The 26,130-nt window shown below is 41.7% G+C and overlaps 1 protein-coding gene across 2 annotated transcripts in view; it reads left to right on the top strand.

Annotated features, from left to right (window-relative positions):
* The first annotated feature begins 814 nt into the window (after positions 1 to 814).
* The window catches only part of ALG6 (ALG6 alpha-1,3-glucosyltransferase), a 184,353-nt gene continuing 159,037 nt past the window's right edge, over positions 815 to 26,130 (top strand). Inside the window, exons 1-2 of one of the 2 annotated variants that reach the window (XM_069232525.1) lie at positions 815 to 1,027; positions 24,404 to 24,467. Coding sequence is in view for 1 of the 2 variants with exons in the window: in XM_069232524.1 (XP_069088625.1) it covers positions 925 to 1,027 (103 nt within the window). In the remaining variant the exon portion in view is untranslated. The remainder of the gene's footprint in view (positions 1,028 to 24,403; positions 24,468 to 26,130) is intronic. The other variant, XM_069232524.1, reaches the window with a different exon arrangement.

The raw sequence follows: 26,130 nt of genomic DNA, 5'->3' as shown, positions 1-26,130 counted from the left end.
GTAGCAGCTGCACAAGCTTTCTAGATCACAGTACAGATACAAATTGGGCAGCAGCGGTGCAGCCAGTAAATGCAACCTTCCGTTCCCCCAGATGACAGATTTAACAGGGTAAGGAGCTTTCATAGCTCACAGAGCATGTGTGATTAGACAGATCTCTTGAGAGAATGCTTTAGCCACTAGTTGGAATGTATAGGAGAATAAGTGTTTGAATATGCGAGATCTCATATCTTTCAGAATTAAGAGTGTGCTGTCACTTGTAGGCCTGCTGTTAGTGTGGATTATGTGGCGTGAAGTGTATCGAGAAGTAGCTTTTCAAAACGTCAAGGGCCGCCACAGGATCCTAACCACCAAGAAAACCCTCCTCCGGAACGCCACTCTGCTAACGTCGCTGTAACCACTTAGCATTATCCTTTAAGAATAAAATGCAGCACATGTTTATGCTGGCTTTCACCTGCGGTGTTTCGTAGACGGGGGAGGTACAAACATGCAGGCAGCATCCGTATGTCTGTGTCTTCCTCTGACGTCAGGGGGGGCTCAGACAGACGGGAAGACACAGACAGTAGAACAATGGCTGATTTGTAACTGCCACGTCAGTGTGCTTCGCCTTACGCCATCCACCAGCAAAGTGTATCGTTTCCGAACCACGTTAAGCCCAATTGGGCGGTTCAAACAGTGTTTATGCTCCACAGAGGCACGTGCGGGCTTCAAGAGCAATGAGCACTAGGATTGGCCGAGTAGCTGACAACTCTCCAATCCTAGGCCGTTGTACAAATTCCCAGACTTTCTTCCAACTCTCCTACCAAAATGTATTCACCCATTGCTGTCACGTGACCCGGAAGTATTCACTATATGGATAAATGTTTGCTGATCACAAACAGCGGAATTACGGCTAGATTTGCCGATAGTGCTTCTAAGTAGTGGCCAATGAATTTAGCTTTGAGCAGAATGGACAGTTGGAGCTGGTTGGTGCTGGCTGTGCTCACGGGACTAAGCGTTCGTTGGACGGTCTCGCTAAACTCTTACTCTGGTGAGGCATTTGCAATATGTGAGTTGTTCCATCTCGGACAAAATTTGCTGCAGGACTGCTAAGGGCAAAATGTATTGCTTTCGCTGTTTCATACCTGCCACGTTTTCTGTGTGCATATTTCGGGTGTGCCACTGGGGTGATGATTTCACGAGTCAATGGATACACTTAATTGGAATCAGTAGTTCTATTTGCTTGCATTCTGGAACATGCCGTTTTGGGTCTAATTTGATTTTTGTTTAGGGCTCACATTTGCCTCCCAGTTACACAGCAGATCGCGAAAACATTACAAGTACTAGAATGCACTGTTTTAAATAGAAATACAGAAGTGCAGGAACTCACTACTTAAGATTACCTGCTTGCTCCCGAGAAGTGCCCGTACTCTCCCATTAAATGTGTTGCAGCAGTGCTGAGAAATTCAGGTACTTTCACTTTAAAATTCAAGCAATACAGGTACTCATTACTGGACAGTACCATCCCATTTAAAGTACTGCTAGAATGCAAATAAAAAGAAATGACACAATGAACTACCTATATGGGACATCGAGAGAAACCAAGCTGATGCCTCAAGATGTCCACTGTCTAGACCTAATGCAGCCTTGAAAGGTTTCCCAGGACCCTGCGTGATGTATTGCCCCAGTCCAGTTTTTTCTTTGAGTTGTGGCACTTGTAACCTTGTTTAGACCATGATACAACAGTACTACTCGCCCCAGAATTCAAAGAATATACCTTGACTGGATCAGCACAAATGCTTTTTTTTTTTTTACTTGGAAACAATTTTCTTGTAAACAGTCAAAAAAGCGATTCAAGCTGAGTGTTTGGGGTTTATTTCAATAGCACAGCATAGAGGCACGGTTGAGGCGGAGCGTTCTTTGGAGGTTCGTGAAAAGGAGCCCCTGACATGTTGCCAAGAAATACTAAATACCCATTGCAGAGCACGGCAAAGGCACAACCTGCATGTCCAAGGCAAAATATTTACGCTACCCTATGCTGTCCTTGCAGCAAACAACAAAACAAAAAGAGAATGCCTTTGCCAGCTTTTTGCAACTAGCTTTTCGAGCCCAGATTAACACCCACAAAACTATGGCTTCTGCAGGAATCAGAAGAGCAGGTGGCAAGCCACTTCACTCCCAAGTAGGGTGACCACCTGGCATTGAGGCAAATTCTGGACAGGACTGTAAAAAATTCAGGACAAAGGGTCAAAATTCAGGACAAAAATTCAGGACAAAGGGTCAAAATTCAGGACAAAAATTCAAGAAAAAACGCCAGTTTTACAGACACACCTAAGAGAGGCCATGCCTCACTATGTTGTCAGTGTATTTATTCACTCTTTTTTTAATATAGCACTATTTATTCACTGTGGTCTTTTTGTGATTGCCTCCTGGTATGCTACATTCAGGTGTCACATTACGTCCTTGTTCAGTAGTAAATTAATGCCCTTCAGTACTGCGGCAAGGCCATCACCCCTACCCAAATCTACCCGATCTTTCCTGAAGAGAAAGTAACAGCAACATTTTGAATGTTTCTGAACATTTTAAAACCCCTGGCAAACAGTTTGGGAAACATTAAGGTAATTAACGTTATGCTAGTTTAAACAAATTGAACAAAAACATCTGGCTTACCCCAACCACCCATGGACTTTCAACCTTATTTTTTTTAAAAGAGGCAGGGCAGATGGTGTGGGCGACAGTCTCACACCTAATGTCAGGATGTGATGTACCCATAACTTTTCTGTAGTCTCACTGCACTAGAGTGTATGCCTGGGACTCTATATTTATCTCAGAAATGGGAGCCCGGACTACCAATCAAAAATAATAAAAGAGGAGGATGAAATTGAGAGCAAATTGGAGATCCACGGCAAGTAATTCAAAGGGTTGTTGCTAAAAACTGGATAAATAAAGAAGAGAAGAACAAGGTGGGACAATTCCTAAAATCAGACAAGATGGGTCCACCAAGACTATTGGAAGGTATTGGGTACCTGGGGAGTTGTCTCTGCATACAGGAGCGAAACAGAAGGGGCACTGTCAAGTGGTTGAACAAGCAATACCCATCTACCTTGGCAAACTCTTCTGGTGCAATGGTCCGCTGTTAGTGCTTTTGAAGGGTGAGCAGGGGCCAGACCCCTTGCAAGGTTGTGCAAGGCAATTGCCCGCCTTGTCCATGGCTTTATATGGTTTTGAAATTGAGCAAAAGCCAAACTAGAGATCTGGGTTATCCCTAAGTGTCAGGTACACATAGTATTTTCAAAATATTTGGTATGTAAGTTGCACAAACAAAATTTACAAATTTTAAAATGTTATTAGTGTTTCTTTAACATATGGCACTTTTTTTGCCTTTATATACAATTGGATCTCAGATTGAACTGGGAACCAGTTACCCTTTGATACCTAATGATTAATATCTACCATTCTTACACTGATTTCCAGGATGAAAATCTCGGCAGAGCGAACGGTCCCTCCAAGCCCAGTTTGCTTTTTGGTGTTCTCTTCTGCTTTCTGTAGAGGCCATGTGGCACTAGCGAAGATGGTGTGCTACCCCAATGATAGTATTATTTTGCAAACCTTCCCCTGGTCATCCTTCTTCAGACAGGCCACACATCTGATTTGGTCACTGCGGCGCCATCTGGAGCTCTTTCCACTGTAAAGCTAACTGTGACTGCGGGTGGATTATGTCTTCTGGACTTAGAATGCTTCTATTCAGCTGCACAACTCCACTCTCTGCCACTCTGCAACACTGCACTGTACGCCACTGCACTCTAAGCTAATAGACTCCATGCTAGTGCACTTTACTCTGTAACACTCAACTCTATGCCCCTGCACTCTACATCAATGCACTGTACATCACTAAAATCTACTCTGCACCTCTGCACTCTATGCCACAGCACTCTATACCACTTTACTCTATGCCATCACACTCTGTGCCACTTTATGCAAATCCACTCTACCCTGTACCTCTCCACTCTAGGCCACCTCACTCTACTGTGAAATAATCTACTTTACGCCACTGCACTCTGTGCCATTGCATTCTATGCCACTGCACTCTACCCTGCACCTCTCTACTCTTTGCCACTGCTCTCTACTGTGAAACAATCTATTCTACACCACTGTACTCTATACCACTCTGACCACTGCACTCTAGTTCAATGCACTCTACACCACTGCAAGCTGACACTCTGCAACACTGCACTGGCCGCCACTATACTCTACACCACTCTGCTCTGTACTACTGCACTCTGCACCAATATACTCTATTCCACTGCATTCTATGCCACTCTACTCTGCCCAATGCCACTCTATGCAACTGCACTCTACACCAGTGCACTCTAAACAGCTGCACTGTATGCCACTGCCCTTTACTCTGCACCTCTGTACTCTATGCCACTGTTCTCTGTACCACTCTACACCACTGCACTGACACTCTACGCTGCATCTCTGCAACTCTACACCACTCTAGTCTATGCCACTGCACTCTAGGCACTATAATCTACTCTACACCACTGCACTCTATGCCACATGAGTCTACTCTGCACTCTATGACACTGCACTACTCTGTATTACTGCACTCTCTGTCACTCTATTGTATGCCACACTACTCCACTGCACTCTATGTAACTCTGCCCTGTGCCACTCTATGCCACTGCACTCTGCACCAATGCACTCTAAACAACTGCACTGTACGCCACTGCCCTCTACTCTGTACCACTGTACTCTACGCCACTGCTCTCTGTGCCACTCTACTCCACATCACTGCACTGACACTCTACTCTGCAGCGTTGCACTCTCCACCACTGTACTATACACCAATGTACTATGTACTACTGCATTCTATGCCACTATACACTGCATCACTCCACAGCACTTTGCTCTACTCTGCACCACTCTACACTATGCCACTACACTCCCTGCAACATGAGTGTACTCTACAATCTATGCAACTGCACCACTCTACACTACTGCTCTCTCTTCTACTCCATTGTATGCCACTCTACTCCACTGCACTCTATGCCACTCTACTCTGTCCCACGCCGCTCTATGCCACTGCACTCTAAACGACTACACTCTACGCTAACGCACTCTAAACAACTGCACTGTACCCCACTGCACTGTACTTTGTACCACTGGGCTCTAAGCCACTGCTCCTATGCCACTCTACTCCACTCCACACAATTATGCCACTAACTTTAAGCCATGCTGAACAGCAGGTACTCTGGTGTATAACATGGCTAATGGCTAAAACAAAGCCAATAACTTTCGTAGATGAGACCTATTGGCTTTGCCAATGTTTGTTAGTGCTATGAGGTACTGAGGTACCTGAAAGAACTGTGAAAATTAGAATTACATCATAATAAAGGCTGCTACAAAATGCGCAAATACATTTCGGTTAGATAAAAAAAAAGTGCTTCTTAAATACAGATTTGAATAATATACAGTTTATACTTAGTACTAAAAAAATGTATAACACTCCATTATAACCACACACTCCACAGCTCACCTTGGAACACCATTACAATACCGCTCTAAAAGAAATAACTTTGCCACCAGAAAACTTCAAGCGACTCCTTTTAGTAAAGTCAATGCAGGTTTTCAAGCCCCTTTGTATTTGCAGATTTACCAGCTGCGCACATTTGCATGTCTTTAGGGAAGGAGCCCCCCTGGCAAGAAGGTCTGATTCTTATCTGTCTGCCCCTCCCTCCCTCAGAGCACAGGAGAGCCCCTGCCTTCCAGCCCAGCTGGGGAAACTCCTCTGCCCGTAATTTCGCCCTGCCTCCGTTGCCCTTTAGGTGAAAGGCTAAAATTACGGACAGATGTCGTCCGTTAAATCTTTCATCACGGACAACGGACAGCAGGGCGAAATTACGGACAGTCCGTGAAATTTACAGACGGGTGGTCACCCTACTCCCAAGGCACTCCCATCTGCAACCTCTGAACCTAAGACACGCCTTCTTCATACATTTAAAGTGACCCGATTCAAGCGGGGGACTCCTGATATATATATTTTTTAAAGCAACAGTGGCTTTAAATTTCGCTTTCTCCTGCATGAAAGTATTTCCACTTCAATAAGTAGTAATGTGGGAAATACTCTCCTGACAGTGATCGCTTATCAAAAATCTCCCGCCAGCTGGTTTGCAAATGTTGGCATGTATGCTTCTTACCCCATCTCGCAAGCTACGTCATGGTCTCATATTTACCTACTCTGCAATCAAGCATATATGTGCTGCTATAGCATACAAAACGCATTTAAAAAAGTGCTAGACAATATATTTGGTATAGGTACCCTCACATTTACCCAAAGCTAAAAAACTGTATCACTGTGTACTTTCAGCTTCATTTATCCTAGACAGGCCAGAGTGTGATTAAAATAGCTAGCAACTTTGCTTGGGAAATTGCTAAAAAAAAAAAAAAGTTGTCACAGATAATAAATATCACTACATTGAGAGACCAAAACTGCATCTATTTCAGGAAAAATGAATCCTATATTACAGCAACTGCGGGCAGGCCGGCTCCCTAGTCAACAATACCTGTTCAGCCTAGACATCAGCCGCCCACATTAGACTTGGTCTTCCAGTCCCCCACATGTTCAGTTTCAAGTCATCCTGTTGTTCGGAGGTTCCACAGTCCTAGAGAGCATCTTGCCCCAGGCAGACAGATTTTCCGTGATCTTGTCATCTCTCTGAGTGACTTTTATGTGCTGCTCATTAGCCAATGCTCTTTCCAATAAATCCTTCCAGTTAGTCACTGCTGGTGCCTTAGGAGCCAACAAGTGTAAAGCAGTCATATGCCCCATTAGCAGAGTTCCCAATGTCATTATTCTGAGTTTCATTTTATTTTGTTTCTATTTTGACACTATGTGTTGTCTGCTGTGACTTGCCACTTCCCCAAAATCAACGAGCAAACCAATGTCTTGTGCAAACAAAACTTCAGCTGTATATTCTCCACACCTGCCACACGGAGCGGGCCTTTCAGGGTAGATCATAGCAAGTTTCCTCGGTGTCGGGTATGTCCTGTGAAGGAAATGAAACAGTAACAATTTAAGCCTAGCGTTGGGGGATATATGTTTAACTTGTTCGCGTATTGTATTCCTTTCTGCAGTTGTCAACTCCTCTGGAAAATTTCACTCGTACAGTCTTTTGCCCTATGCATCTTTTTCACTCGTCAGTCACTAGTGTCGTGTGTAAGTGTGTTATTTAGTTTTCTACCCCTAGCTAAGTTTAGCATCCGATGTATTGCAGCATGTTCCAGGGTGCTCTCAGGGAAAGGGCTCCAAATCATGCAAACCATGTAAACTAACTGTAGCGTGCTTAAATGTGGGAAAAACATTTTTCGGAAGTGTCTGATGTAATTTGGAACTCTCTTCAGAGCGTTCGATGGAATCTTCGTTCCACAGTGTTAGTTGTCTGTGGAGGTAGAGCTGATCGGAGGCTTCGGTTGTGAGTTTGTTGTAAATACGACTTCAGAATAAACCTCGTTCTGTATATTACTCCGATCTCGATTCTGTCTGTTTCGTGCCCCAATACTACATCTGGTACCAGGAGTGGGGTGACATTGACAAACTCGCCAATGAAGAAAATTTTAAGAGGAAGGGAAAAAAAAACAGACTTACCTTCGCGGCGTTGGCATCAAGTTTGTGTGGTGAGATGTGGCTTGCGATGTGCGGCGCAATATTGAGTTTTGTTGTTTTTCCATGGCTGCACCTCTGATGCGGTGCGTGCATAGTTTTGAATGCGCAGGTTGCACTCTTGAAGCTGCATGCGCGCTGATCTGTACGCGCATTGCATTGTGGGAACGCCATAGAGGAGACAAGGATATGTTTCGTCAGCTCTTTGGTTTTGGAGGCCGTTTTAGATTGGGACGTCTTATTTAAAAGTGAAAACCGACGTGATTTCGTCATTTCGTTTTTGGCCATTCATCAGCTCTTTGGATTTGGGGGGCCATTGTGAGCAGAGATTTTACATATATTAAAAAAACAACAAAAATGATGTTTTCCGTTCTAATTGTCACATTTTAATGAGAATACCTGGATACATTACAAAAATTGATCAGTCTATCTTTACTGCAGCATTTGACATATACAAAGTAAAGCATATTTTGCAGATATTCACATATAAATATATTTGGTATTACTTGGCTTTAATTTTTACTAATTGTTCCTATGGCAACATCACAGGGAGTAATTCAACCACCACCATTTTTGCAAAAACACGGTAAACCTGACATCAAATGGAAAGAATGGTTACGCATATTCGAAAATTACATCACCGCTATTGACGCACGTGAGTATTCGCCAGTCAGTAAGATGGCTTTGCTCTTCAATCATTTGGGTGTAGCTGGACAAAGAGTTTTTGATAATCTTCCGGTTATGTCTGCACCAACTAATGAGAACACACCTTAGAATGTATATTTGGAAGCGAAGGCGCGCATGTGCAAACTGTATTCAGTGTTCTTTTGGAGAGAGATAATCTTTTCACCTGCAAGCAATCCTGTGATGAGACTGTGGAGGAATATATTGCCACACTGAGAGCACTAGCATCTAAGTGTGAATTTGAAAATAGGGTGGACATATACATGAGGGATCAATTTGTTTTCAATAGTTTTTCAAAGAAGATACAGGAAAGACGTTTGACTTACATAAATCCATCTTTTATGGAGACTATAGACATAGCAAAAAGTATTGAGAGGTCTATTGATACTACTCAAGTGATGTCAAACCATGGAGAAGAGCATTTAAATCAGAGCAGTTTTTCTCCTATTAATTGTATTTCAAATGAAGCTTCTTCTATATGTGTTTTAAGTAAGGAGAACAAATTCCGGAAAGGCGGCAACACCTGTTATTGATCTGGATCCAGGAATCACATAGGAAGTTCTTCATCGTGTCCGGCACAAGGAAGGAAATGTAATCAATGTCATAAAATGGGCCATTTTCAGTCTGTATGTAGGGCATCAGTAGGAGTTTTCAACAAAACGAAAATCAACGGTGTCAGCTTACCTAATGAGGAAGAGAATTTGCAAGACTGCAGGAATACGTTTTCAAATGTGCTGTTGACAATAGACTCAAAAGAAGAAGGTCTTTTAAGTATTGATGAAAGTAAAAGGACCTTTTTGTCAAGTGACTATTGATGGTAAAAGAATTACAGTGATGGCAGATTCTGGTGCTCCTGTAACTAGTCTGGCTGACTGTACTTTTTACAAACTGGATACAAAGTTGATACCGGCTGATATAAGTCTGAAGGCTTTGGAGAACAAGATGCAGATTTATTAGGTTATTTTATTTCTCACCTTGAATGCCTTGGTAGAATAATCAATACCAAGATTTACATGGCTGTTAGAGGAAGGGACATTGTGGTGTGGAGAAATTTAGCAAAGTTGGGTCTATATCTGCATCCTGGCCATAAGGAATCAGTAGTACTCTGTGAAATGCCAATTTTAAATATTGAAAGTGAGGAAACTGTTAAACAGTTGATGGCACAGAAATTTCCAAAAGTATTTATGGATACTATAGGTGGAGTAGAAGGGTTTGAGCATTATAATAAACTTAAAAAAAGGAGCTGTTCCAGTTGTGCAGAAAGTAAGACCAGTACCTTTTGAGTGTGAGAAGTGATTTGAAGAATCTTTTGCAGAAATTAACAGAGGAGGGTGTAATTGCAACCACTGATTCATCCGAAAGGGTGTCACCTATCGTTATAACAAAGAAAACGTTTTGTGACTTGAGACTTGGTGTGGACCTTAGATCACTTAATCAAATATAGTAGTGGATTGTCATCCATTGACTCACATTCAAGAGATGTTAGCTAATGTAGGAGACACCAAATATTTCACAACAATAGATTTACATTCAGCTTATCATCAGATAACACTTATACCAGATTCTCAGTCTTTGACGACGTTTGTTACACCTTTTGGGGCTTATAAATATTTAAGATTACCTTTTGGCCTTGCTTCAGCAGCAAGCGTTTTTCAAAAGTTAATGGACGATTTGTTTAGTGAGATGAAACAAGTTCAAACTTTTCAAGATGATATTCTTGTTTTTACTAAAACTAAAGATGAACACGTAGTTGTGCTGGAAAAAGCTTTGAGCATATTGGCCCAACATGGGATGATAGTCAAGATAGATAAATGCAAGTTTATGACCAAAGACATAGAACACTTGGGGCATACAATTTCGGAATTGGGAATTAAACCTAAAGCTGGTAATGTAAAGCTATAGTCGACGCATCACCACCACCCACTGACAAGGATTCACTCAAATCTTTTTTGGGTCTTTGTGAATATTATGCAAGGTCCATCCCAGGTTACAGCTTATTAGTATAGCCTTTACGCTCTCTTATAAAAAAAAAAGGAGCCAAATTCATTTGGTCTGAACAGGTAAATCAAGCCTTTAAAGAGTTAGTTATATCAGCTCCTTCTCAACAACCATTTGAGCCAGAAGGAAAATCTTTATTACGGTTGATGCAAGTCTCAAGGGAATAGGAGCAGTGTTTGGACAGTGGTTACGAGGCATGGAGAATACGGTAGCTTTTGCTTCTAGAACACTATCAGAAGCTGAAGCAAATTATAGTACAATAGAGAGCGAGGCCTTAGCTTGTGTGTGGGCAGTAGAAAAGTTTAAAACATATGTTTGGGGAATGTCTTTTGATTTGCATACGGAACATAAACCACTTGTTTATTTGTTGAGTGGGAATGGCCTTGGCAAATCCTCTGCACATCTTATTAGATTGTTGTCTAAACTCCAAGAGTATAATTTCAGTATCAAATATCTTCAAGGGGGGGGAAATTATTGTGCAGATTGTTTGTCGAGGTTACCCTTAGATGAGAAAGATGGGAGGATGGTTGAAGATGAGGAGTGTGTTATCTCTAGCACTATTGCTGTGTGCAAAGGTGCGATCTCGGAGAAGGATTGGTTGACAGCTACTCTGCAAGATGAGTATTTGCAATAGTAGTTCAGTACATCAAAGCTGGGTGGCCATCTACAAAGTCACAATCACATGAATTGAGGTGTTTTGCACAGGTGTCTTTGGAATTATCGTCTGAGAATCAAATATGCACATGCAACAGTTTTATTTATACCTCCTTTTTCTTTACGTGCACATCTCAGAGTTAGCACATGCTGGGCATCTAGGCATTCCATCTACGTCTAAGAAACCTAAACAGTATTTTTGGTGGCCAGGTTTGGATAAATCTGTTTCATTCTTAATAGAAAAATGTCCACAGTGCATTGTTTCTGACAAGCATTGGAAATCCACACATAAACCTTTGTTACCGGTTTCTCTTCCAGAAGGTCCTTGGAACACAGTAGCAATGGATTTTTCAGGGCCTTTCCATCTATTACCTAGTGAACAGAAATATTTAATTGTTTCGGTGGATTATTTCTCAAAATTGATATATTTTGAGTTTGTGGAAAGACCTTGTACTAAATCTGCTATTGGGTTCCTAGAAAACATATTTTTAGTTGAAGGAAATCCCAAATACATTGTTACAGATAACAGAACGCACTTTGTATCGAATGAAATGAACAATTTCATGTATGAACATGACATTGTTCATTTGCAGGTAGCACTGTACAGTCCATCATCAAATGCGTTAGTTGAGAGAGTCAATCGTTTTTTGAAGAAGGTTGTTCAAACAGCGCTTACTTCAAATGTTGATGTCAATGAATTTTTGAAGGGAAAGGTGTGGGCGTATGTGACTACACCTCTCTACCACTGAAGTAACTACATTTCGTAGTTACGGGGTAGAGAAGTGAAGACAAATCTGTTGCCTAGCTGGCTTAATAAAAACACAGAAACAAATTCAGAAACAGACATTCTTCATGGGAGCAAATTTCGAGAGGTCTTGTCCAATCAGTCCAAGTAAAAGGAGTATTATGATGCTAAACACAGTACACTTGAAGTTCATATACATGTTAATGATTGGGTTCTGATCAGAAAACCTAACAAAGTAAGGAAGGGTAAATTAAAATTTACAATACCTGTAAGAGTGATTAAAACAAGCAAAGCAGCAGTTTTGTTAAAAAATAAAGGGTGGTGGAATAAGGATAGTGTAGTACCAATTTCCAAAACACAAGCTGAAATTTTATTTCAAAACGTGTCATAATAATGAGGAAGACGATTCTATGATCTCCACTGACGTTTGTTTGCATACCACACAACCAGAAAGGGTTGGCAGCACAGGACAAATGGATCATGGGGAATCTTGTACACCATCCTACACTAGTACCATTGAGGAAAATACAAGTCTGCGTTGTGAGTGCTTTAGAAGATCTAGACCACTCGAATTGCCAGCAAAGTTTTGTGATGTATTGATTTTTACAGTATGCTGTATTAGCCGTGAATGTATTTTTCTCTTTATTATATTTTTCCTATAAGTTTGTTTTTATTTTTGTTTGTTGTTTTGTTAAGGGAAGAGGGTGATGTAGCGTGCTTAAATGTGGAAAAAGCATTTTTCGGAAGTGTTTGATGTAATTTGGAACTCTCTTCAGAGCGTTCGATGGACTCTTCGTTCCACAGTGTCAGTTATCTGTGGACAGAGAGCTGATCGGAGGCTTCGGTCGTGAGTTCGTTATATATATATATATGATTTCAGAATAAACATTATGCAAAACCTAGAAAGAGCAACCAGGGCACTCCATGATAGGTAAATTTATAACAGATACTTTAATCCTTAGCGTTGCAAAGTATGAACAAATATACAGAGATAGTAAGAGTCCATGTAAACAATCGAGCATGCATGAGTTCGGTGACAGCCAACACGTGTTTCGTCCTCACGGACTTCTTCAAGACTGTAAACAAAGACAGATTGGAACTCTTTACAAAGAGATTTTTACACTACCAGCCGGTAGGTACATACTCAAGGGTGTCAGTTTAAGAATCTTTGGCGTGCACAGAAAGCCAGAAAAGAAATACCCATTATGTTCCGATGTTGCAACCAAAATGAAATCACTCTGGAAGAAGTGCCTATGTGTACAGGAAGGAGGTGAGAAGGAAAAAGTCAATAGTAATGTGTGGGAGAGTAACCAGCCACCACAAGAGAATAGAGTGTGGTGAAAGGGGTGCTTGTACATACCAAGCAAAAGGAAAAATATGTGAATACGAGTGTGCATACTCTGTAAAGATATGAGACAAGAATCGTGCCCGTGGAGATCTTATAATACCTTGAAAAGTCAATATATTCGGGTAACAAGGTGTTTCTGTATAAAATTCATATGTACAGCAATATCTGTGGAGGGAATCCAGAAAGAAAATAGCGCACCTTTAATACGAATAATCGATCTAGTGGTGCTGCACTAGGGCTGCAGTGAGGAGAACAAGAACAAAAACCTACCAGGAAATCTATGAGTTAAGTATCCAGGTAAGAGAGGGTCCCTAGTCATACAGGGACAATTTGTACTTTCCAGGGCAGCGGGACTGCCCCGTAGAATGTATCCGTAGTCCAGGATACACACTCCGTCAGTGGTCTAAGTAGACCCCGTTTGTGAAACAGAACAGAGAGACAGAGAAAAGAAAAAAACACAAAAGAAACCATATGAAATAAATGGAAATGCCCATGAGTAGTAACTTCAGTAAATGGGATACGGTCGGGCCCTAGATTTAGTCGTGTTAGACAAATACCGAGAGGGAAGAGCTATACACTAGGTTAAAAGATTCCCGGACGGAATGTATTACGCGCCGAGGACACAGATCGATGCTAACGTACGCATCTGGTCAGGCGATGAGCATGCCCAGTACTGAAATTTAAATGCGAGTAACCAGGAGTATGTGAAAAATGTCCTGACATGGCCCAGAGCTTATATTTACAAAAATTGCGGCTTAAATCCAGTAAAACATTCAGCGGAAATGGCCGTTTGAGTAATGGTGATTGACCCCATATGTATGAGCATATTTACAGCCTGATAACGCTAGAGCAAGGAATAATAAATAAATACAAAACGCTCTCCCTGGTAGCGCCTCCCGCTAGCCAAATATACGCTTGGATAGGCAAAAGCTATATGAAGGCAGACGGCGTTTCATCTTACCAGTGATTCCCCAGGTTCCGGGAGTCAAAGAAACCTCGGTGCGTGTGCCGGGTCACAGCGTGTGATAACGCTGCTGAGTGCGATGAGCCAACTAAAACTGTAGGGTGCAAGCTTGTAAATACGCGCATTTAAAAAATAAAGGAAGGACTTAGGTCTCAGATTAAATAGAGCAGGGGTTAAGAAAATAACCTCAATGTGTGGTACTCCACGGGCGCCATGTTGTGTGTACTAGTGAAAGTATCCGACATGCCGATCACACCCCGTTGCTCGTGTTGGAACTAAACAAATCACCACATGCTACAATTGAATGAGGCCATGGTACGTGACTTGAGGCAACAAAAATAGACAATGGTATGAAGGAGAGCCCAATTCACAGAGTTGTTTCATGCACGATAGTTATGAAAGGTTCTTTTTGAAAGAATAGAATGGACTGTGAGGTGCATAGACAGCAACAGTATTTTACACAATGTATAGGTGAACGAGAATAAACAAAACACAGGTCGTTTAAGTACATAGATTAAGATTGATTGTACATGTACATTTCGTCGGCGTATCACCTGTTTACAATCGAACAAAAGTTAGCACAACAGACAAAGATTTGATGTTGCCAAACAGGGCGTAGTATATGGCACATGAAGAACTTATAAGAATGTTATGGAGAGATAATAGTAATGGAACAAAAATAGATAAAATGTAGAATTACTAAAAAGGGAGAAAGTTAAACATGAGCAGCAACTCACTAACATACGAGTAGCTTGATAAGTGACTGTTCGTCGTTTAGTACTCAATCGTAGGGGGCTGCGAGAGGAAAATACGTCACAGAATGTCATGTATTTCAGACAGAAAGAGACAACGATCTCAAAGTGAGTGCATAATGCGGAAAAGGGCAAGGCCATCTCGATTAGAGGAATACATGTAGGTCCTTATGTATATTGAGGCCTTGTTCCACTGCTCGCAGTTTAATGATCCACCTGCTCTCAAGACGTCTTAGAGCCAATGTGCGGTTGCCTCCTCGAGGCATCCTATTGAGAGAGTCAATCCCATGGATATGGATATCCAAAACTTCTCTATGCCCATGGGTCTCATTGTAGTGAGTCGCGAAGGGATAATTAATGTTAGATGACCGAATGGCTCTCAAATGTTCTAGAATTTTCTCTTTTAAAGGTCTGATGGTGCTTCCAACATATATGAGCCCACATATGCAAACAATGCAATACACCACAAAACTAGTGTTACAATTAATAAAATGTTTAAGTTTGTATGTGATTTGGGTGTTGTACTGAAAACTTACTGTCTTGTCTTTGATATAATTACAGATGTTACAATGTCCACATTTGTAGGTGCCAACTGGCGGTCTAGGCAGCCAAGTATCCCTATTCACAGGTGGTAGAAAGCTGTGACATAATTGGTCCCGTAAGGTGATACCCTTCTTGTAGATGATACTGGGGTTTATAGTCAGACCATTTTTTAATGTATCGTCTGTTAGTAGTAGTGGCCAATGTTTGCGTATAGTTTTGTAGACATGGGAGCTCAGTGCACTGTGTTTAATAACCAGAGAGATGCATTCCCGTGTATTCTTTTTCTTGGTGTTAGTAAGTAGGTTAGGACGTTTGATTTTTTAGATCTTGTTGACGGCTTTTTTTGAGGGTCTGTGGGTGGTAGCCTCTATGTCTGAAACGTAATTCCATGTTGTGTAATTCTTCTTGGAAAATCTGTTCCTCACTACAGTTACGGCGGATCCTGGTAGCCTCCCCATGTGGAATAGCATTGATTTGGGGCTTTGGATGCGAGCTAGTCGCATGCAGAACAGCATTGCATGCTGTGGGTTTTCTGAACAACTTGGTACAAATTTTGCCGTTTTCAATATAGATAGTGAGATCCAAGAAATTGATGGAAGATTGGCTGGCCTCATGAGTAAATTTGATATTGAAGGTATTGTTGTTCAGATGTTCAGTGAAGAGTACAAGTGAGGGTGCATCGCCTGACCAAAAGACTAAGATGTCGTCGATGTATCTACCCCAATACAAAATGTGTTGTGAGAGGGGTGGCGGGCACGAGTGCCACACATGTATTTTTTCTAGATACCCCATATACAGGTTGGCATATGATGGAGAAAATTTGGCCCCCATGGCTACTCCCTGTACCTGTCGATACCAACATCCATTGTGCAAGAAAATGTTGTTGTCTAGGACCAAATTTATCAAATCCACAATCACGTTTGTATGGTTTAATAAGGAAGCATCCCTAGTGTTGAGATAATGTTGGATGGCAGTAAGACCCTCTATTCTCGGAATGCTTGTATACAGTGAAGTAACATCCAAAGTAACTAAAAAATGCCCTTTCGTCCATACATAGTCAGTGATTTTGCACAGTAAGTCTTTTGTGTCCCTAATGTACGAAGGTAAGTTCTGGACAAAAGGCTGGAGGAAGATGTCTATGTATTCCGACAATTTTTCCGTAGGGGAGCCAATGCCAGAGATGATCGGTCTACCCGGGGGAAATAGACCAGATTTATGTATCTTTGGTAGAATGTAGATACATGGTGAGGTAGGTGTATTGTTATATAGGTACTTGTATTCCATGTCCGATATCAAATCGAGATTAAGAAATGTTTGTAGTTTCTGTAAGATGCCACTGTTGACTTCCGGCATGGGGTTGTAAGTAAGTTTGCGGTATGCAGTACCATCTGACAATTGGCGATCCAGTTCGGATATGTAATCCGCTCTATCCATAATCACAATGTTCCCACCCTTGTCCGCCTCTTTGATAACTATATCATTGCGCATACCAAGTGACAGTAAGGCTTGTTTTTCGGCAAAGGTGATATTGTGTTCATGAATGGATTTACGTCCTAACAAATATTGTTCCTCCATATAGTAGAGATCACTGGTAACCTTACTGCAAAATGAATCAATTGCATAGTCCCTGGGTATTACAGGAGTGAACTTAGATGTTGTCTTCAGACCACTGAGGGACCTGGCATTAAAGTCTATGTTAAGATCTGTCAGAATCTCAGTGAGAGGTAGTAGGGGTCCCTCATTGTGTTCTGTTGAAATCAAGGTTTGAATGTCCTTGACATCTTTGATGGTCATTGTGCTGGGAGTGTGGTACAGGGCAGTAGTAGGCCGAGCTGGGATGTGTACATCATAAAAGTATTTATAGATTTTGCATTTACGAATAAATTTGAACAGACTAATGTGAAGTTGCGTGAAATCTGGAAGTATCGTAGGTAAAAACCCTAGACCTTTCTTAAGCAAATTGGTTTGGTCAGTATTAAGAGTTGTGGAGGATAAATTAACATTCAAGATGGTATCGAGAGTGTCATTCAAAGAACCAAATTTGTCCATCATTGGTGTGTGTTGCGAGTTGTCGAACGCGTGGCAACGCCCTCTGGTCGTCTGTTTGTGCTTGTGCTTCCCCCGTCTGATGGGCTTGTGTTTGTTACTTCCCTCCTCTGGAGTTGTTTTTGGCCTTTCCGGAACCTCTCCAGTTCCAATTAAAAAGGTGATCTATGTGTGGAGGAAGGTAGGGGTGTGTGGTCCCTAGTATCTTCGCTGGTCCCACTTGAGATGATAGAAATGTCTGTGTCACTAGTCATAAGATTAGAGGAGGAAAGGTTCGCCTTGGTGATTGGGGTTTCCCTATTACTGTCCAATTTTAAGTTATCGTACTTGCGTGCGAAGGTAAAAACCCTCCCATTCTTGTAATCATTTTCATCTCTCCTAAGTTTACGTGCTTTCTTATCCTTAATGTATACTTGATGTTTTTGTAGGACCTCCTTCAGAATGCTAAAGTTTTTAGTTTTGGTGTCAGGTGAATCTATATCATTGATCTCTTTTTCTAATAATGCAATGTCCTGTAAAAGTATGTCGCGCTTGGCCTTGGCATCACGAATGAGTATGTCCATCATGCCATATGATGAAGTGACCAACAGTTGTTCCCATTCCTTGAGCAAGTCGGGGCTAAGGTCGTCAAAAGATGGAAATAAAATGACCCTCAGACCCCTCGGAATTTGGTTATTCTCCATGTATTTTTGTAAGATCGTATAATCCCACCAACGTGAGAGTTCTTGTTTCCTTAGACGTTCGAGTTTAATGAACTTCATTCTAAGGCCCTCATGTGTGGGATTAGATGTACTGGGTGCATTGGTCTGGGCATTGGCTTGGAATAATTCTCTGAACAGGGTATCTCTATTATCATCAAAGTTCTCCATTATTCAACATATACAGTTACAGTTATAGTATGTATAGAGCAAACATGTAAATGCAAAGAACACAAAACGAGAAAATATGTAGTCAACTGTTGTATATAGAGTTCAAATGTGACAGAGTGCAAACAGCATCTACTTGCAATTAATCAACGTTACTCAAAAAGGTGGTTAGATGCTAATCATTGCACATCTGAAATCAAAGAAGTCCGGAAACATCATATCATGTGTAAATCATATGGAGGGTGCCAACCTGGTGCAGAAACCCAACCACCACGGGTTTCGAGAATGCACAAAAACATAGGCGGTAACAGACTCCAGCTATGTTGTGTGCTGTATGGAACAATATGCAAAACCTAGAAAGAGCAACCAGGGCACTCCATGATAGGTAAATTTATAACAGATACTTTAATCCTTAGCGTTGCAAAGTGTGAACAAATATACAGAGATAGTAAGAGTCCATGTAAACAATCGAGTATGCGTGAGTTCGGTGACAGCCAACACGTGTTTCGTCCTCACGGACTTCTTCAAGGCTGTAAACAAAGACAGATTGGAACTCTTTACAAAGAGATTTTTTACACTACCAGCCGGTAGGTACATACTCAAGGGTGTCAGTTTAAGAATCTTTGGCGTGCACAGAAAGCTAGAAAAGAGATACCCATTATGTTCCGATGTGGCAACCAAAATGAAATCACTCTGGAAGAAGTGCCTATGTGTACAGGAAGGAGGTGAGAAGGAAAAAGTCAATAGTAATGTGTGGGAGAGTAACCAGCCACCACAAGAGAATAGAGTGTGGTGAAAGGGGTGCTTGTACATACCAAGCAAAAGGAAAAATATGTGAATACGAGTGTGCATACTCTGTAAAGATGTGAGACAAGAATCGTGCCCGTGGAGATCTTATAATACCTTGAAAAGTCAATATATTCGGGTAACAAGGTGTTTCTGTATAAAATTCATATGTACAGCAATATCTGTGGAGGGAATCCAGAAAGAAAATAGCGCACCTTTAATACGAATGATCGATCTAGTGGTGCTGCACTAGTGCTGCAGTGAGGAGAACAAGAACAAAAACCTACCAGGAAATCTATGAGTTAAGTATCCAGGTAGGAGAGGGTCCATAGTCATACAGGGACAATTGGTACTTTCCAGGGCAGCGGGACTGCCCCGTAGAATGTATCCGTAGTCCAGGATACACACTCCGTCAGTGGTCTAAGTAGACCCCGTCTGTGAAACAGAACAGAGAGACAGAGAAAAGAAAAAAACACAAAAAAAACCATATGAAATAAATGGAAATGCCCATGAGTAGTAACTTCAGTAAATGGGATATGGTCGGGCCCTAGATTTAGTCGGGTTAGACAAATACCGAGAGGGAAGAGCTATACACTAGGTTAAAAGATTCCCGGACGGAATGTATTACGCGCCAAGGACACAGATCGATGCTAACGTACGCATCTGGTCAGACGATGAGAATGCCCAGTACTGAAATTTAAATGCGAGTAACCAGGAGTATGTGAAAAATGTCCTGACATGGCCCAGAGCTTATATTTACAAAAATTGCGGCTTAAATCCAGTAAAACATTCAGCGGAAATGGCTGTTTGAGTAATGGTGATTGACCCCATATGTACGAGCATATTTACAGCCTGATAACGCTAGAGCAAGGAATAATAAATAAATACAAAACGGTCTCCCTGGTAGCGCCTCCCGCTAGCCAAATATACGCTTGGATAGGCAAAAGCTATATGAAGGCAGACGGCGTTTCATCTTACCAGTGATTCCCCAGGATCCGGGAGTCAAAGAAACCTCGGTGCGTGTGCCGGGTCACAGCGTGTGATAACGCTGCCGAGTGCGATGAGCCAACTAAAACTGTAGGGTGCAAGCGTGTAAATACGCGCATTTCAAAAATAAAGGAAGGACTAGGTCTCAGATTAAATAGAGCAGGGGTTAAGAAAATAACCGCAATGTGTGGTACTCCACGGGCGCCATGTTGTGTGTACTAGTGAAAGTATCCGACATGCCGATCACACCCCGTTGCTCGTGTTGGAACAAAACAAATCACCACATGCTACAATTGAATGAGGCCATAGTACGTGACTTGAGGCATCAAAAATAGACAATGGTATGAAGGAGAGCCCAATTCACAGAGTTGTTTCATGCACGATAGTTATGAAAGGTTCTTTTTGAAAGAATAGAATGGACTGTGAGGTGCATAGACAGCAACAGTATTTTACACAATGTATAGGTGAACGAGAATAAACAAAACACAGGTCATTTAAGTACATAGATTAAGATTGATTGTACATGTACATTTCGTCGGCGTATCGCCTGTTTACAATCGAACAAATGTTAGCACAACAGACAAAGATTTGATGTTGCCAAACAGGGCGTAGTATATGGCACATGAAGAACTTATAAGAATGTTATGGAGAGATAATAGTAATGGAACAAAAATAGATAAAATGTAGAAATACAAAAAAGGGAGAAAGTTAAACATGAGCAGCAACTCATTAACATACGAGTAGCTTGATAAGTGACTGTTCGTCGTTTAGTACTCAATCGTAGGGGGCTGCGAGAGGAAAATACGTCACAGAATGTCATGTATTTCAGACAGAAAGAGACAACGATCTCAAAGTGAGTGCATAATGCGGAAAAGGGCAAGGCCATCTCGATTAGAGAAATACATGTAGGTCCTTATGTATATTGAGGCCTTGTTCCACCGCTCGCAGTTTAATGATCCACCTGCTCTCAAGGCGTCTTAGAGCCAATGTGCGGTTGCCTCCTCGAGGCATCCTATTGAGAGAGTCAATCCCATGGATATGGATATCCAAAACTTCTCTATGCCCATGGGTCTCATTGTAGTGAGTTGCGAAGGGATAATTAATGTTAGATGACCGAATGGCTCTCAAATGTTCTTGAATTCTCTCTTTTAAAGGTCTGATGGTGCTTCCAACATATATGAGCCCACATATGCAAACAATGCAATACACCACAAAACTAGTGTTACAATTAATAAAATGTTTAAGTTTGTATGTGATTTGGGTGTTGTACTGAAAACTTACTGTCTTGTCTTTGATATAATTACAGATGTTACAATGTCCACATTTGTAGGTGCCAACTGGCGGTCTAGGCAGCCAAGTATCCCTATTCACAGGTGGTAGAAAGCTGTGACATAATTGGTCCCGTAAGGTGGTACCCTTCTTGTAGATGATACTGGGGTTTATAGTCAGACCATTATTTAATGTATCGTCTGTTAGTAGTAGTGGCCAATGTTTGCGTATAGTTTTGTAGACATGGGAGCTCAGTGCACTGTGTTTAATAACCAGAGAGATGCATTCCCGTGTATTCTTTTTCTTGGTGTTAGTAAGTAGGTTAGTTCGTTTGATTTTTGAGATCTTGTTGACGGCTTTGTGTAATTCTTCTTGGAAAATCTGTTCCTCACTACAGTTACGGCGGATCCTGGTAGCCTCCCCATATGGAATAGCATTGATTTGGGGCTTTGGATGCGAGCTAGTCGCATGCAGAACAGCATTGCATGCTGTGGGTTTTCTGAACAACTTGGTACAAATTTTGCCGTTTTCAATATAGATAGTGAGATCCAAGAAACTGATGGAAGATTGGCTGGCCTCATGAATAAATTTGATATTGAAGGTATTGTTGTTCAGATGTTCAGTGAAGAGTACAAGTGAGGGTGCATCGCCTGACCAAAAGACTAAGATGTCGTCGATGTATCTACCCCAATACAAAATGTGTTGTGAGAGGGGTGGCGGGCACGAGTGCCACACATGTATTTTTTCTAGATACCCCATATACAGGTTGGCATATGATGGAGAAAATTTGGCCCCCATGGCTACTCCCTGTACCTGTCGATACCAACATCCATTGTGCAAGAAAATTTTGTTGTCTAGGACCAAATTTATCAAATCCACAATCACGTTTGTATGGTTTAATAGGGAGGCATCCCTGGTGTCGAGATAATGTTGGATGGCAGTAAGACCCTCTATTCTCGGTATGCTTGTATACAGTGAAGTAACATCCAAAGTAACTAAAAAATGCCCTTCCGTCCATACATAGTCAGTGATTTTGCACAGTAAGTCTTTTGTGTCCCTAATGTACGAAGGTAAGTTCTGGACAAAAGGCTGGAGGAAGATGTCTATGTATTCCGACAATTTTTCCGTAGGGGAGCCAATGCCAGAGATGCTCATGTTTAACTTTCTCCCTTTTTTGTATTTCTATATTTTATCTATTGTAGTTCCATTACTATTATCTCTCCATAACATTCTTATAAGTTCTTCATGTGCCATATACTACGCCCTGTTTGGCAACATCAAATCTTTGTCTGTTGTGCTAACATTTGTTCGATTGTAAACAGGCGATACGCCGACGAAATGTACATGTACAATCAATCTTAATCTATGTACTTAAACGACCTGTGTTTTGTTTATTCTCGTTCACCTATACATTGTGTAAAATACTGTTGCTGTCTATGCACCTCACAGTCAATTCTATTCTTTCAAAAAGAACCTTTCATAACTATCGTGCATGAAACAACTCTGTGAATTGGGCTCTCCTTCATACCATTGTCTATTTTTGTTGCCTCAAGTCACGTACTATGGCCTCATTCAATTGTAGCATGTGGTGATTTGTTTAGTTCCAACACGAGCAACGGGGTGTGATCGGCATGTCGGATACTTTCACTAGTACACACAACACGGCGCCCGTGGAGTACCACACATTGCGGTTATTTTCTTAACTCCTGCTCTATTTAATCTGAGACCTAGTCCTTCCTTTATTTTTGAAATGCGCCTATTTACACGCTTGCACCCTACAGTTTTAGTTGGCTCATCGCACTCGGCAGCGTTATCACACGCTGTGACCCGGCACACGCACGAGGTTTCTTTGACTCCCGGATCCTGGGGAATCACTGGTAAGATGAAACGCCGTCTGCCTTCATATAGCTTTTGCCTATCCAAGCGTATATTTGGCTAGCGGGAGGCGCTACCAGGGCGAGTGTTTTGTATTTATTTATTATTCCTTGCTCTAGCGTTATCAGGCTGTAAATATGCTCGTACATATGGGGTCAATCACCATTACTCAAACGGCCATTTCCGCTGAATGTTTTACTGGATTTAAGCCGCAATTTTTGTAAATATAAGCTCTGGGCCATGTCAGGACATTTTTCACATACTCCTGGTTACTCGCATTTAAATTTCAGTACTGGGCATTCTCATCGCCTGACCAGATGCGTATGTTAGCATCGATCTTTGTCCTAGGCGCGTAATACATTCCGTCCGGGAATCTTTTAACCTAGTGTATAGCTCTTCCCTCTCGGTATTTGTCCAACACGACTAAATCTAGGGCCCGACCGTATCCCATTTACTGAAGTTACTACTCATGGGCATTTCCATTTATTTCATATGGTTTTTTTGGAGTTTTTTTGTGTTTTTTTTTCTTTTCTCTGTCTCTCTGTTCTGTTTCACAGACGGGGTCTACATAGACCACTGACGGAGTGTGTATCCTGGACTACGGATACATTCTACGGGGCAGTCCCGCTGCCCTGGAAAGTACTAATTGTCCCTGTATGACTAGGGACCCTCTCTTACCTGGATACTTAACTCATAGATTTCCTGGTAGGTTTTTGTTCTTGTTCTCCTCACTGCAGCACTAGTGCAGCACCGCTAGATCGATTATTCGTATTAAAGGTGCGCTATTTTCTTTCTGGATTCCCTCCACAGATATTGCTGTACATATGAATTTTATACAGAAACACCTTGTTACCCGAATATATTGACTTTTCAAGGTATTATAAGATCTCCACGGGCACGATTCTTGTCTCACATCTGTACAGAGTATGCACACTCGTATTCACATATTTTTCCTTTTGCTTGGTATGTACAAGCACCCCTTTCACCACACTCTATTCTCTTGTGGTGGCTAGTTACTCTCCCACACATTACTATTGACTTTTTCCTTCTCACCTCCTTCCTGTACACATAGGCACTTCTTCCAGAGTGATTTCATTTTGGTTGCCACATCGGAACATAGTGGGTATCTCTTTTCTGGCTTTCTGTGCACGCCAAAGATTCTTAAACTGACACCCTTGAGTATGTACCTACCGGCTGGTAGTGTAAAAATCTCTTTGTAAAGAGTTCCAATCTGTCTTTGTTTACAGCCTTGAAGAAGTCCGTGAGGACGAAACACGTGTTGGCTGTCACCGAACTCACGCATACTCGATAGTAAGAGTCCATGTAAACAATCTCTGTATATTTGTTCACACTTTGCAACGCTAAGGACTAAAGTATCTGTTATAAATTTACCTATCATGGAGTGCCCTGGTTGCTCTTTCTAGGTTTTGCATATTGTTCCATACAGCACACAACATAGGTGGTGTCTGTTACCGCCTATGGTTTTTGTGCATTCTCGAAACCCGTGGTGGTTGGGTTTCTGCACCAGGTTGGCACCCTCCATATGACTTACACATGATATGATGTTTCCGGACTTCTTTGATTTCAGATGTGCAATGATTAGCATCTAACCACCTTTTTGAGTAACGTCAGAATAAACATTGTTCTGATTTTTACTCCGACCCGGATTCTGTCTGTTTCCTGCCCCAATACTACACTAACTTTCTATAATGCAGGAACTGCCCCAGCCCCACTGCACACTGCTTATTTATAAACAAGTCTCCCATTTAGTTGCAACCACCCTTGCGCCATCTAGTAAAGGACACAACTTTTACCACATTGTAAAACGGCCACAATGGGTGATCTCAATCTTTTACTCACTACAATATGCTTTATTTTTCCCATTTGTCGAATCAGATAGGGAAGTTCACTAGGCCACACCTGTCCCATTATGAATAATACCAGAAGGGTGGGTCCCTGCTAGGAGTGATTTTTGTTTCCCCAGATGGGGCCATCCTCAAACTATCTAACAGTGTGTTGCAGTTGCTTTGTGGTTTATAAATCAGGTTGTCTCTGTCCACCATCAAACCACAGGAGTTATTCAAAGTTATTTTCAACTTTTACAAGTATGATTTAATATTGAAATCCGATTTCTAATGGCTGTAATACAAATGTAACTTTATAAAAATGTACTTTGGGTTTCCTAAGCCAATTTTGACTTAACACCAGTTTTGCCTCTTCTCATTCCACCAGAGGTCAATTTCTAGTCCTAACTGGAGTTGACGGCTCTGCCTGCCTGTGGCCTCTCAGCTCTGGAAGGCTGAGGTGTTGTCAGCAAGTGGCCACTTAGCAGGGATTAGTCATCTGGGAGGGTTACCAGACAGTTGGCAGAACAAAAGAAAACCCTAATATTTATTTTGAATTTCCAAATGGAACTGATGGGATCTGCTTGCTTCCATTCCTAGAGCCCTCTTAGACACCTTACCTCCAATCGCAGTAGTCAGAAGAAACAGTTCTGACTTAGACAGAGGGTAGAAGAGATCATCTCACTGGAGGTGAAACACTGTTCTGCTTGGGGCTCCTCATAGGGATGAAGGGTTCATCCATTTTAGACTTAATGCTTCTGGGGAATTTTTTTCAATAAATAAGTGCAGTAAGTGATTGTGGTTGTAAAGAAAATAGACATGATTCGGGAGGGAAAAGTCCTCAGTTACTGGCTGGTGCAAAAGGTGAGCCCAGCCCCTCCCCACCACTACCTTAGAAAATTACTGAACTGGGAAGAGTCCAACTTAAGACTTCTGACTTCTACAGGAAGAAGAACACTCAGTGACCCTTCACTCCTGATGTCACACAGGTATTCAAACTGCTCTCCAAGAGTCAAGTGTTTGACCTTTCACTTGCTTGCTCTAGAAAAGCATAAGGATTCTTGGCTCATAAAAAGCCTAGCTCAGCTGACCACAGAAGACTGGACTGTGCAGGAGCCCTGGCTAGAGAT

The sequence above is a fragment of the Pleurodeles waltl genome, chromosome 4_2 (genome assembly GCF_031143425.1).
Source record: "Pleurodeles waltl isolate 20211129_DDA chromosome 4_2, aPleWal1.hap1.20221129, whole genome shotgun sequence".
Taxonomy (NCBI): domain Eukaryota; kingdom Metazoa; phylum Chordata; class Amphibia; order Caudata; family Salamandridae; genus Pleurodeles; species Pleurodeles waltl.
The sequence above is the reverse complement of the archived record's forward strand: the minus strand, read 5'-3'. Positions and strand labels throughout refer to the sequence as shown.